This window comes from Cynocephalus volans, chromosome 8 (genome assembly GCF_027409185.1).
Source record: "Cynocephalus volans isolate mCynVol1 chromosome 8, mCynVol1.pri, whole genome shotgun sequence".
Taxonomy (NCBI): domain Eukaryota; kingdom Metazoa; phylum Chordata; class Mammalia; order Dermoptera; family Cynocephalidae; genus Cynocephalus; species Cynocephalus volans.
Genome location: NC_084467.1, coordinates 15,460,526 through 15,474,922, shown reverse-complemented (window position 1 = coordinate 15,474,922; position 14,397 = coordinate 15,460,526). Strand labels below are relative to the sequence as shown.

The window sequence follows — 14,397 nt, the reverse complement described above, 5'->3', positions numbered from 1 at the left end:
TATTTCTTCCTGGTTCAATCTTGGTAGGTTGTATGTGTCCAGGAATTTATCCACTTCCTCTAGATTTTTTAATTTGTTGGCATATAGTAGTTCATAATCATCTCTAATGATCCTTTGTATTTCTGTGGGATCAGTTGTAATGTCTCCTTTTTCATTTCTGATTTTTTTTAAAATTTGGGTCTTCTCTATTTTTTCTCTAGTTAGTTTAGCTAGTGGTTTATTTTATTTATCTTTTCAAAGAACCAACTTTTTGTTTCATTGATCTTTTGTATTATTTTTTAGTCTCTATTTCATTTATTTCTTCTCTGATCTTTACTATTTCTTTTCTTCTACTAATTTAGGGTTTGATTTGTTCTTGCTTTTCTAGTACCTCAAGGTGCATAGTTAAGTTGTTTATTTGAAATCTTTCTACTTTTTTGATGTAATCATTTATTGCTACAAACTTCCCTCTTAGTGTCACTTTTGCTGAATCCCATAGGTTCTGGTATGTTGTGTTTCAATTGTCATTTGTCTCAAGATATTTTTAAAATTTTTCTTTTAATTTCTTCTTTGACCCAGTGGTAGTTAAGGAGCATATTGTTTAATTTTCATCTATTTGTACTGTTTCCAAAGTTCCTTCTGTTATTGATTTCTAGTTTTATTCCATTGTGATCAGAAAAGATAATTAATATGATTGGAATTTTTTAACTTTTGTTGAGGCTCATTTTGTGACCTAGCATATTGTCTATTCCAGAGAATGTCCCATGGGCTGATTGGAAAAATGTGTATTCTCCCACTACTGGATGAAATATTCTGTAAACATCTGTTTGGTCCATTTGGTATATAGAGCAGCTTAAACTCAATGTGGTTTTTTTGCTTCTGTCTGTCTAGATGATCTATTCAATGCTGAGAGTGGGATGTTGAAGTCCCCGACTATTATTATATTGGAGTCTATCTCTCCCTTTAGTTCTAATAAGATTTGTTTTTTATATCTGGGTGCTGCAACGTTGGGCACATACATATTTACAATTGCTAAATCTTCTCGCTGAATTGATCCCTGTATTATTATTTAGTGACCTTCTTTATCAATCTTTACAGTTTTTGACTTAAAGTCTATTTCATCTAATGTAAGTATAGCTACTTATGTTCATTTTTAGTTTCCACTTTCACGATATACCATTTTTTCACCCTTTCACTTTTAGTCTATGTGTGTCTTTACATGTGAAGCGAACTTCTTGTAGGCAGCATATTGTCAAGTCTTGTTTTTTTTCTACCATTAAGTCAGTCTATAACTTGTAATTGAGGAATTAAATTTATTTGTATTCAAGGTTTTTATTGATAGGTGAGGACTTACTCTCGTCATTTCATTTTCTGATTGTTTTTTATATTCTTTTTTTCTGTCTTCTTGTATCATTTATCTTTACAGTTTGGTGGCTTTCTGTACTGGTAGGATTTGATTCATTTTTCTTTCTCAGGATGTCTGCTCTACCAGTTAGTTTAACACTTTCACATGTTTTCATGACAGTGGTTATCGTTCTTTCCCTTGCAGATGTAGGACTTCCTTAAGGATTTCTTGTAAGGCCAGTTTAGTGGTGATGAGTTCCCTCCGTTTTTGCTCATCTGGGAAAGACCTTATTTATCCTTCATTTCTAAAGAATAACTTCGCTGGGGATAGAATTCTTTACTGGCAGTTTTTTGTTTTTCTTTTTCTTTCAGCACTTTGATTATATCCCATTCTCCCCTGGCTTGTAATTTTCCTGCTGTTAGTCTAATGAGGATTCCCTTACAGGTGACTTAAATCATTTTTCTTTCTGTTTTTAGAATTCTCTCTTTGTCCTTAACTTTTGACAATTTTATTTTAATGTGGCTTAGAGAGGACCTTTGGGGGTTGAAACTATTTGGGGGCCTTTGAGCTTCCCAGGTCTGGATGTTCATATCTCTCCCAAGATTTGGGAAGTATTCAGGTATTATTTCATTAAATAGGTTTTCTATACATTTCCCTTCTCTTTTCCTTCTGGAACTTCCATAATGCAAATATTTTTTCTCTTCAGATTGTCCTTTAAGTCTCATAGGTTTTCGTCTTCTTCTGTGTGTGTGTGACTGGCTTATTTTAAAAGACCTGTCTTCAAGTGCAGAAGTTCTTTCTTCTGCTTAATCTAGTCTATTACTAAATTCTTGGTTATATTTTTTATTTCATTCAGTGAATTATTCAGTTCCAAATATTTGTTTGGTTCCTTTCTTAATTGACATGATTTTATTCTTAGTAGTAATAAAGTAACGGCATCTCTTACAATTGAATTACATCTTAGGTGCAACAAAATATTACAGTGTTGTAAAAGCTGATATAATATTGACATCTATATTCATTTTCTATTGCTGTTTTAACAAATTGCTACAAACTTGTGTAACTTAAAGCAACACAAATTTAGTATCTTATAGTTCTGGAAGTCAGAATTCCAAGATGGGTCTCACTAAGCCACTGTTAGTAGGGCTGCATTCTTTTCTTGGATGCTCTGGGAAACAGTCCATTTTTATGCCTTTTCCATCTTCTAGGTGCTGCCAACACTCCTTAGCTCATGACCCTCTTCCATTTGCAAAACCTGCAATGTCTGGATGAGTCTTTTTCCCATCACATCACTCCATCACTGACCTTTCTTCCTCCCTCTTCCATCTTTTAAGGACCCTTGTGATTACACTGCGTCCACCTGGATATTTCAGGATAATCTCCCTATTAAAGTCAGCTGATTAACAACCTTTATTCCATATAAAACACTAATTCTCCTTTGCTAGGTAACATAATATACATACAAGCTCCAGGAACTAGAACATGAACATCTTTGTGTAGAGCCATTATTCTGCCTGCCAACAACACCCAAACTGGACAAGGCTAGTATGAGAAAATAGTGATGTATACAGTATGAAGGCAGGTGCAAAAATAGCAAATATAATATTAACAAGTCAGTTAGACTTGTTGTATAGAAAATATACAATATATATAACATATGTAGTTCATATATATTCATGAATGTGTTTGAGTATTTTATATTACAGGAGAGAATACTTCAAAAAGTTCATGGAAAAATAGAAATTAAAAGGTAATATGAATCCTTCCATGAACTTTTTGAAGACCCCTCATATGTGTGTATAATAACTAGAAAGGTTTATTCTGGAAATGCAAGGATGCCTCAGATAAGAAGATGTATCAATTTAACCCCCCCATCATTTACAGATTAGCAAAAGACATGGAAATTTAAATTGATGCAAAGAATAAAGTCAGTAAAATTTAATACTAATTCATAACTTTAAAAATACTCCTGCTAATTAAATAAGGATACAGTTCTTTCTTATCACAACTGCTGTAGTATGCATCCTAATTTTAAAGACAGTACAATATGAAAAAAGTGTACATTTTAGAATTGATAAAATGCATTATTTGTGTAGATCTTTTTTTTTTTCTTTTTCTCTTTAAATTAGACTAAGAGCTGGCAACAAGAAAGTTCTTAATCAGTAAAGTGAATCCAGCATCATGTTTGGTTCTTTCTTGATATCGATCTCTTTGTTGAATTTTTCATTCAGATCATTAACTATTTTCCTGATTTCATTAAATTGTTTATCTGTATTCTCTTGTATCTTGCTGACTTTCCCTAAGATTATTATTTTAAATTCATTTTCAGGTGATTCAAAAATTTCTGATTCTCTGGGGTCAGTCATTGGAGGGCTGTTGTGTTTCTTTGGTGGTGTCATCTTTCCTTGCTTTTTCATGTTTGTTGTATCCCTGCATTGACATCTGTGCACCTGGTAGAACAGTTGCCTCTTCCAATTTTGTGGAGTGGCCAGTGTGGGAGAAGACTTTGAACTTAGATGTGTCCTAGGGTGTCAGTAAGGTAGGGTGCATTGGCTTTGCTGTGGGTGGGCGTAGTTGTGTACTCCCTGTGCAGTTTCTTCAGCTAGAGTCAACGTCAACAAAGCCTGTGAGTGCCTCAGTTGCTTAAGCTGCAGAGGTTTGTATGACTGGTTCCTCTACTGGGCTCTGCTCCTCTGGGGGTGGCCATTCGGCTGGTCCCCACTTTGGGGAAGCAAGTATCTCATCAGTCAGTGTCCTGCCATATGATCCAGCAATTGTGCTCTGTGATTTTTACCTCATTGAGATAAAAATTTATGTCAACACAAAAACCTGTACATGAATGTGTATAGCAGCTTTATGAATAATTGTCAAAACTTGAAAACAACCAAGATGTTCTTCAGAAGGTGAATGGAGAGATGAACTGGTACAGCCAGACAGTGGACTAGTATTCAATGACAGAAAAAAAGAGCTATCAAGGCACAAAAGGACACGGAGGAAGCTTAGAGGCATATTACTAAGTGAAAGGAGCCAATAGGAAGAGGCTACATACTGTTTGGTTCTAACTATACGACATTATAAAAAAGCAAAACTGTGGAGGGAGTAAGAAGATCACTGATTGCCAGGGTTAGGGGAGAGGGAGAAATTAGTAGGTGGGGCATGGAATATTTTTAGGGCAGTGACACTACTCTGTAGGACACTATGAGGATAGATAGTTGTCGTTACACGTTTCTCAAAACCCACAAAATGTATGACACCAAGAGTGAACCCTAATGGAAACTGGATTTCCTTTGATAATGACCCGTCAGTATTGGCTCACTGATCACAGAAAATGTGACACGCTGGTGCAGGATGGAGATGCGGAGGAGGTTGTGCATTATGGGCAGAGGAGTATATGGGAAGTCTTTGTACTTTCAAGTCAATTTTACTTTGAACCTCAGGCTCTAAAAAATAAATGCTATTAAAAGAGAGAGAAAGGGGGAAAGGCAGTGTTGAGCCTTCTATTCCCTGCAATACAGAGAGACACCAGGACACTGGAATATGAGCCAGTACAGAGAAAACGCTCACCCAGGTAATCCCCAAACACCCCTCAACCTCAGGTAAAATGTCTCCTCCTAGGGGAATCTTCGCCCATCCCCATACTAGTCGAGGACTCCCTGCCACATGCTGTCACAGCACATGGATCTCACAGCACTTACTACATGCATCAGTCAAGACTCAGTGAGAGAAGCAGAGCCACAATGAGCCTGAAAGGACAGTGATTTATTGTGGGAAACAGACCTCAGCACCTGCGAGAGGAGCTGGGGACACGAATGTCCAGAAGAGGGAGGCAGAGGATCAGAGAAGAGTCACTGCGAGGTCTCTACAGCACTGGGCAGGGGGACAAATGGGAGCTTGCAGGGAAATCTGAGAAACCATCTCCAGCTGCAGGAGGGAGATGGCAAAGGGGAGCTTCTGGAGAGTTCTATGGGAAGCTGTTGTCCCAGTGCAGCTACCACCTCTGTGCTTCTGCAGCCAAATATCAGGAGGTGGGCCAGGGGCTGCAGCTGGTCCTTGAGACCAGCAGTCAGGAAGAAAAGGTGGACACAGAGCAGAGGAGAATGAGAACAGGTGGAACCTTCCAGAAACCTGAGCTTCTGTCCATCCAGAAGTCTGACCACAAGGACTTGCAGGGAGTAAAGTTCACTGATTGATTTCTACCTCCAAAAATCTTGTGCAAATTCACCTGTTGGTCCACACTGACCCAGACCATACAGAAAAGGAAATTCTGGGAGACACAGTTCCCAGGTTAACCCAATGGATCATAAAATATCCCAACGCACTATCATTCTGTAATTGTGTGTGCGATCATCTGATCGATGTCTGTCTCTGTTGCTATTTGAAAATGCCATCAGGGAAGAGACTGTCTCTGGTTTTCCCATCATTGCATTCCCCATGTTCTTGGACTATTGAGTAGGTCCCCAATAAGTATTTCTTGAATAAACAGTGATCTTTCTTAATTTATAATGGGATGTACGCAAATTTAAAGTTTAACAAAACATTTTGGTGGCGAGGCATGGAGGAAAAGTCATTGTCATACATTAGTAGTGAGAATGCAAACTAGTTCAACCATTCTGTAAAGGAATTTAACAAAACTACCTATGCACTTACCTTTTGAGCCAATAATCCCAGTTTTAGGAGTCTATCCAGAAGATACACCTGCAGCAGTATGAAGATACATATACAGAAGGTCACTGATTGAAGCACTGTTTGTAACTGCAAAATATTGGAGACTATCTAAATGTCCATTGTTGGGAGAAAATTACAGTACGTCCCAGAATGGATAACTACAGACAAGACAGAGGAACATCTGTATCTGATGATATGAAGTGATTTCCTGGATATACTGTTAGCAAAGTACAAAATTATCTGTGGTTTGCTACCATTCAGATAAGAAAGATGATAAAAGAAAATATACATGTATCTACACATTTATGCAAAAAAATTCCAGAAAGAATCAGCTGGATCCTATTGAGACTGGCCACTGCAACAGACACAGCCAGTGGTGACCCCAGTGAGTGCTACCCTTGTATAATCCCTTCCCCTTGAGTGCAGGAACCTGTGAATTCCTTCTAACCAACAGCACATAGCAAAGGATGTGGGATAGTAGCTCCCCTGAGTAGGTTACGTCATATGAGACTCTATCTTAGTGGATTGCAGTGAGAGGTTCTCCTGCTGGCCTTGAAGAAGCAGCCACCATGTCATGAACTGCCTGTGGAGAGGACATCTAGGATCTGAGGCCCTGGAGGAGCTTGGAAGAGGACCGAGCGGAGGAGCATGAGCTGCACATGTGAATGAGCCCGGCCAATGTCTTGTTTGCATCTTGTGAGTTAATAAATCTAAGTTTTTTTATGCTGCCAAGTTTGTGGTAACTTGTAATAACTTGTGGTAACTTAGCAATAGCTACCTGCTACAGTTACCTATGGAGGAAGGAGGGAATGAGGTGGGAAAAAGAGGAAAATGGGAAGAGTATAGCAGGGATGAGTGGGGACCTGCAGCTCTCACCTTGTTTCGCACATCCACAAAGTAATTAATAATTAAAATCAACCAGGAGATGGGTGGAACCTGAAATGGAATCCAAACAATCACAGTTAAACCTAACTATATGACAAATAAATGTCAGAACCAGACTTATGTGGTGGGGAGAAAAAAATTAACCTAAAAACTTTGGAAAACAGTATTTCCATGGTGTACCATAAGGTTAAAGACAAAAATAACTGAACATGAATGCTGTGCTGTAGTTAGTGAATTTCTTTCTCACAGAGGCATGGGTTAGCAATTCGGAAACTATTTGTACTAGAATTGAACAAATAAGTAAATGTATTATGAATATTAAAGCTCCTGTCAGAGAAATAAGTTATAAAACAAAAAAAGGAAGAAGGTTAGAATGAACCCTGTGGTTCTGGTTTGGACGTGGAGGCATCATTGTGAACTCACTGTGTGAGTGTGAGTGCGCATGTGTGTGTATTTTACAGCTTTGACTGCTGGGAAGGCCCAGAAGCAGTGATACCCCAGTAGCAATGAGCAGCCCTGGCCCCCAGAGATTTGTTTCTAAATACTGTCCTGAAAAAAAAAAAAAAGAACCAGGGCTTCTTGGAGAAATGGCCAATTCTAGGATTTTGAAAGATAAAATGGAGTTTAGTTTGGAGCATTTTATGATGTCAGAAAGTAAGGAAGTGCTAAAATAAACAGTGCTGGGGGCATGTGAAAAGGACAAAGGTGTCAACCTGAAGGAGCTCTTCATGGCCAAGATGGAACAATTTGAGCGAGAAAATAAATAAACGGTATTGAAGTATAATCCACAGATGAAAATAAAGAGTCCATTCTAAGAGAAATAGTTGAATAAATAAACACAAGGAAAATCGTTGACCTACAGATGAATTCAAATTCTTAATATTAAAAGTATAAGGAACCAGGAAAACACCCATGATAACTGCTGCAGGCAAAAACCATTGATTCTAAAATTATCAAAATTAGTAAATGGAAGGACGTCTGATGAGAAACGAGATATTTATATCCCCTCAAAGTATCTGCCCCCAGCATACTTATTAATTACAAAAGGAAAAATAGTAACGTTACAGTGAAGAAACCTGGCAGACACCACCTTAACCAAGTGGCAAATATGGACATGCACAGTCATGAGACAACATCGAGCACCATTGATAAGATTCACTGAAGAGAGCACAGTATCACTTCTGTGATATTCTTGCTAAAAATGCACACGCTCGATCTGATTATGAGAACGTCAGACAAACCCAAAACTGAGAGGTATTGTACAAAAACCTGACCAGTTCTCTTCAACAGGGTCAAGGTCACAGAAAGCAAAGAAAGGAGAGGAGCCGTCACAGAGCAGGATAAGGAGACACGAAAACCACATATAATGTGGGATCCTGGATTGGCCTCCAGACCAGAAAAAAAGACATTAGTAGAAAAACTGGCAAAATTCCAATAGGATCTGTAGATAGGTTAATCGTCTTAGTTTTCTGGTTTCCGTGAATGTAGCACGGCTGTGGCCGACATCAGCATGAGGGAAGCCGGGTGACAGGTGTTCCGTAACTCCCCTCTGGTAACTTTTCTGTAAGTGGAAATTTATTTCAAAATATCAAGTTTAAAAAGAGAATAATGGGTGTTCACAAATGAACAATTATGAAGCAGAGAGTAAGAGCAAATTTTCAACCAGTCTTGACATTGAAAACAACCACTGTCAATATGCTGATTCTTTTCATTATTAATAATTTAAGTAAACTTTCCTGAGCCCTGTCTGTGCTGAAAACACCTGCCCTTTGAGCACGCCCATCCTGTTTAAAATTGCAGCCCACCCTCACCTGTGCCTTGGATTGAGTGTCTCCCCAAAACTTGACTCCCACTGTGACAGTAAGGTGGGGCCTTGAAGAGGTGATTAGATTGCAGGACTTTGCAGCAGTGAATGGATTAACAATGGTGGTCGGGGCGTGGCTCTGAGGGCTTTAAAAGGAGCGTGCACGAGGAACTGTCTTGCTGTCTGTGCCCCACCATTATCACAATGTGATACTCTGCCGTCACTGTTGCCACCACCAAGGCTCTCACCAGATGTGTTCCTTGGACTTTGGACTTCCTAGTCTTCGAAACTGTAAGCAATAAATTTTGTTTTCTTATAAATCACCCAGTTCCAGGTATTTTGCTATAAGCGACAGAAACAGACTAACACACCCGCTTGCACTTCTGTGACCCCTTCTCCATCTCCAGCTTCTGTCCCCAAGGCACTGTCAGCACGAGCACGCTGCACCACTCATTCCACGTGTCCTTTGCTTATTGTCTGTCCCTCTCCGCTAAAATGTAAGCCCCGCGACAGCACAGATGTCTGTTCTGGTCCCTGAGTCCAAGTGCTTGATTAGATGGAGGGGGAGGCCAAATCGTGGACTTCAGTTTCCTGAAACAAAATCCAGAAAAGTTGGGAAGACAAGAGGCAAATGTCGATGTCGCCATAGTGCTCGAGTGTAGGAGCACTTCTACAGGGACGGTTTTAGGACTGGTGTCAGAGGGTGTTTACTTAAGGTCATGGGAGCTAAGCTCTTAGCCCATACTGGAGGGCAGAGAAAAGATGTTTACTTTATGAATTAAAGCTGGAGTCACTGTGTCCCTGAAGGCTGGAGACAAAAGGAGCAACAGACCCAGGGAGCATTAATCAGAGCCATCTCCAAACAGGTGAGGACAGGGGACGAGGTGGAGGCGGTGCTGTGGTGACTAGGGTGTCATCCCCATCACCTCCCAAGAGGCTCACAGGGGTCCTGGACTGTGTAGAGGCTTAGCATATGCTTCCTGTGAATGAATGATCAATTGATTGAATGAATGCATAAAGCTAAATATCTTCTTTCCTGCTTTCTGCTAAATGCCACATGTAGCAGAAGAAAGGAGCAACCTTCACTCAGTAAATGGTCCCATGGGCTGTGCAGATGAGTCCACAGCCCATATAGAGACCGTCCTTGCCACCCTTGCAAGTGGTTGCTGCGAGGTGACTGACCAGTGGTTACACCCAGAGCCAGTTACGGGAACTTACTTAGTCAGGAGCTAAGGGGAAAAGACTTCAAAATGACCTGAAATTTATTCTGGCATCAGATAATGGCACATAAGATTTTCCAGTTCCCGACTCTGTCCTGGCAGATGGTGAGGGGAAGAAGGGGATTCCCCAGGGCCATGGGTGTGCCATCTCTGAGTCCAGCAGTTGGCCGCTCCCACCCATCTCTGCACCTCATTAACTCCACCCTCCCAGAGGGAGCAGCTATTTAAGGGGAGGAGTTCAGAACGAACAAGACAGTCGCTTGAAGGTATCAACTCTGACGGCCTCTGAGAGGTAAATATCCAGAAATTAAAGCCCCATGAAGAGCTCATTCTCTCATTCTCTGCTCATTCTCTGCTTTTGAGCGGGGCCATGTTGTGCTTGTGTGTATGCATGTGTATGGAGGCATGTGTGTGCATAGCATGCATGTGAACAATCTGGCGTGTACACGACAGTATCTGTGTTGCATGCATGCATGTGCAAGTGTATTGCATGAGAGAATGTTTGCTCTAGTGGGTGAGTTTAAGAGTGTGTGTACGCAGGCCTACGTGTGTGAATATGTGTGTGTTTGGGCATGCATATATGAGGAAGGGTTGGAAAGTCATGCAGAGAGAGGGTTCTGCTTTAGTTCTGCAGAAAAATATTGGGGATCAGACCCCATGTATGAAATATCCAAGCGTGGGGACATGCATGATATGTCTAACGAGAGGACACGACCTCTAATTCCGGGAACCTCTCAGTTTATTGACAGGAACCTGATTCCAACCTTCCTCAATATTCTCTGTCAGATGAGGAACATGGGAGGTCTCATTAGTGAATCATGGGGGTGTCTTGATGGCTATGAGGACCAGCATGTGTGCGAAACCGTCCCACAGAGCTGGGAAGGGTCAGGAGGAGACGTGTGTGTGTGTGTGTGTGTGTGTGTGTGTGTGTGTGCGTGTGCACACTCACGCATGCGTTGTTGGAGGTCATTCCTTGTGTACTCTGCATGTGACAAAGGTAGTCCCCTGGACTTAGCCTGGGATGGAAGAGCATGTCTGTGTGCTCCAGGGTTATCTAGTGTGAGCCTGAGGGCAGGGGCCAGGGCAGAAGCTGGGGCCAGCTGGAAGAGGAATCCAGGCCAATCCGTCTGCATTTGTCCCACACAGAACTCTCAACATGAAGACCCTCCTGCTATTGGCAGTGATCATGGCCTTTGGTAAGAGCTGACCCTGATCTTTGAGCACAGGGGCACAGTCGGGGGAGGGAAGCCCCCCTGAGCCCTAGTTCCCCTTCCCACTGCAGCAGTCCTCTCTCAGTGGGAGGAGGACAGAAGCCATGGGGGGAGGGAGAGGAGCAGAGGGGAGGACGCAGGGCCCCACGCCCCATCACCAGATGATTTCCTTCCAGGCTGTCTGCAGGCTTATGGGAATTTGCTGAATTTCCGGAAAATGATAAAGTTGACGACAAGAAAGGAAGCCACGACCGGTTATGGCTTCTATGGTTGCCACTGCGGAGTGGGTGGCAAAGGGTCCCCCAAGGATGCCACGGATCGGTGAGGCCACCCCAGCCCTCCCTGCCCTTTGCTCACCTTAATCCCAGGACAGTGCTGATGCCCCATCGGCACAGAGTCCCAGGAGGTCCCAGATGGATAAGCAGCCAGCATATTGGAACCGCTGCCCTAGACTATTCCAAGTTACCGAGTCTCGTCCCAGGGTCCAGGGGATGAGACCACGGGGCACCAGGGCCCCTGGAGCTGTGGGAAGGCAGCCCCAACAGTGCGTCCTCCTTCCAGGTGCTGTGCTGTCCACGACTGTTGCTACAGACGTCTGGAGAAACGTGGGTGTGGCACTAAACTTCTGGGCTACAAGTTTAGCAACAGGGGGAGCAAAATCTTCTGTGGTAAGAGAGCCCTACACGGGTCTCCTTCATGTGTTTACAATGTGCAGGCACTGTGCTGGGTACCAGAGATGGGGACACAAAGGGACATTGTCCCTACCTCAAGAAGCTCACAGTTGAGTGAGAAGAAAAGAAAATGAGAACAAAACAGAGGGTGAAAGAAAAAGACTGGGCCTTAACACAGCGAGAGGCTGAAGGAAGGCTCCAGAAGCGGTGACCTCTAAGCTGAGTCCTGAGGGCTGTGCATTTGGGGAAGGGGAGGATGGGGATGAGGGAATTCCCAGTAGAGGACTCAGCGTGGTCAAAGGGAGCGCTGAGCCACCCCGTGCCCCCAGTGGAAATGAGGCAGGAAAGAGAGAGGTGAGCGGCGACGCTGGAGACGCAGGAAGGGGCTGGATGCTTCTGGGCTTCCAGACAGTGCTGTACGGACGGTTTGACCTAAAGCAATGGGCAGCTATTATGGCAGGAGTGACATGATCAGGTGTGCATTCAGAAGGCTCCCTCTGGAGCAGGGTGGATGGGGCAGGATGGAAGGGGACAGTGAGAAGGCCATTGCCATAATGCAGACAGGAGAGAATAACAGCTTGCCATGAAATGACAGTGGTCAGGACGGAAGGGGTGGAGGGGGAAGCCAAGATGCATGGGAGGTAGACTCAGCCGAGCACAGGGATGGACAGGGGCAGGGTGAGGATGGGAGCTGCTGAGCGGCTGTGTGGATGGGACAACCAAGGGGAGACCACAGGGGGAGGTCCTGGTGGAGTGTGGGGGGAGTTCTGTTCAGATCAGAGCAGCAGCTGCATGTGCAATTGTGCAGCTCAGCCAGGGGTCTGGACGGGGGCACCAACTCACCAGCAGCAGCAGGGAACTGAGAGTGGGATGCACTCTCCCATCTCGTGTGTAAAGGCCCAGAGAATAGACAGAGGAGGGATGGACAGAGGGAAGGAGGACTGAGCGAGGTGGTCAAGGAGTGTGCAAGGAGGTGACAGCCACATTCACAGAGGAGGCCACCAGGGGAAGGACAGACCAGGCTCCTCTGCATGGAGGCCATTGAGGACTTCAGAGGGAGCTGTGTCCACGCAGTTGGGGGAAGCCAGATTACGGTGGGTGGGGGACCACATGGGAAGGGAAGTAGAGACAGCAAGTGTAACGACATTGTGGAGAAAGTCTGGCTCTGAAGGGGAGGAGAGAGGGGTGGTAGCAGGAAGGGTTTGCTTAGCGTCCGCAGAGAGCTGATCCATGGGTGGATCTGGGGAGAGCGTGGACCTTAGTTCTTTAAAATAGCCTTAGATCTGTGAGATCAGAAATTATGTGTCCCCATCATGACCTCCCATCACAAGCAACGAGGTCCCAAGTAACAGTGGCTTGGGTGAAGGGGATGTCTGAGTGTCACACAGGGAGGATTCTGGAAGAGGGCAGGGCCAGGGCTGGGGCAGCTTCTCAAGCATGTCATCCAGGACCCACCTGTTCCCAGCCTTCTGCTCTGCCATGTGGGCCGCATCTACACTAGCAATGTCGGGACACGCATCGCTGCTCCAAGTACCGAGGCCTCATACTGCACAAGAGGCTTTGCGCCTGTGTCTGTCTTTATGGAGGATGAAATTCACCTCTCCCAGAAGCCCCCAGCAGACTTCCCCTTGTGGTTCATTGGCTGACATAAGGTCACATGCTACCCAGAGACCAATAACTACAAGGGAATAAGGGATGACCATCCCTGGCTTGCACCAATCATGAACCATCCTCAGGCCAGCGGGTCTGGGGCTTCCCCACCCGAACACATGTGCTACTAAGAAGGAAGAGGTGAGGGCTGTTAGGGATGCCTTTAAGAGTCTCCCAGTGCTTGGCTGCTACACGTCCCCACCAGACTGGTGCTTCCTAAGGGCAGGAGTTCTGTCTCCCCACCAGTCAGAAGTATCTGGAACGTAGGTGCTCATCCCAGGCTAGGAGCTTCTGGAGAATGGGGCTGCATCTCCCCCCTCCACCCCCAGAGTTCCCCCAAGAAGCCCTAGAATATTAACAAACTCCCACCTGGTGCTTATTTTCTTGTATTTCAGCGAAGCAGGACTACTGTAGGAGTCAGCTGTGTGAATGTGATAGAAACGCTGCCAACTGTTTTGCTAGAAACCTGAGCACCTACAGTAGAAAGTACCAGTACTATTCCAACAAACGGTGCAGCGGGAGCGCCCCCCGTTGCTGAGAGCCCCCTCTTCCCTGGAAGCTGGGCCACATGAAGCTGAGTTTCCTTCTTTAACATTTCGCTCCCTACTGGAGCCAAGTTCCATGGCAACGAAGAAAACACCCCCACCCCTCCTAGAGGCAAGGCAGAAGCCCCTCTATCCCCACCCAGAATGAGGTGCCCGCAGCCTGGGCATGTCCGACTGGTCCCTTTCCCCTGCTTTCCTGGGCAGCTGGAGATGTCCCCACTTGCACTGATCTCCTCCAAGTGCAACTTCCTGCTTAGCAGTAGCAGGTACCCTGCAGGGGGTCTCTTCTGAATAAAGCAATTCATTGGCAGACCATGTGTGCATTTGTGTGTGTGTGTGTGTGTGTGTGTGTGTGTGTGTGTGCACTGCCCTATGCACTGTTAGTGTGAGAACACACTGCCACAGGGCAATAGAGTGTAGGG

At 44.2% G+C, this 14,397-nt stretch overlaps 1 protein-coding gene across 1 annotated transcript; it reads left to right on the top strand.

Annotated features, from left to right (window-relative positions):
* Window positions 1-11,054: 11,054 nt before the first annotated feature.
* Window positions 11,055-13,968, top strand: LOC134385101 (phospholipase A2, membrane associated-like). The gene is made up of 4 exons (XM_063106979.1): window positions 11,055-11,094; window positions 11,286-11,430; window positions 11,671-11,777; window positions 13,826-13,968. The coding sequence occupies exons 1-4, from the start codon at window positions 11,055-11,057 to the stop codon at window positions 13,966-13,968; spliced, it is 435 nt and encodes a 144-aa protein (XP_062963049.1).
* The last annotated feature ends 429 nt before the right edge of the window (window positions 13,969-14,397 follow it).

Excerpts from the sequence above, each read along its gene's own strand:
- LOC134385101 (XM_063106979.1), top strand. The coding sequence starts at position 11,055 with ATGAAGACCCTCCTGCTATTGGCAGTGATCATGGCCTTTG. Across the intron at positions 11,095-11,285 it reads GGCAGTGATCATGGCCTTTG|GCTGTCTGCAGGCTTATGGG; the intron begins GTAAGAGCTGAC and ends ATTTCCTTCCAG. Across the intron at positions 11,431-11,670 it reads CCCAAGGATGCCACGGATCG|GTGCTGTGCTGTCCACGACT; the intron begins GTGAGGCCACCC and ends TCCTCCTTCCAG.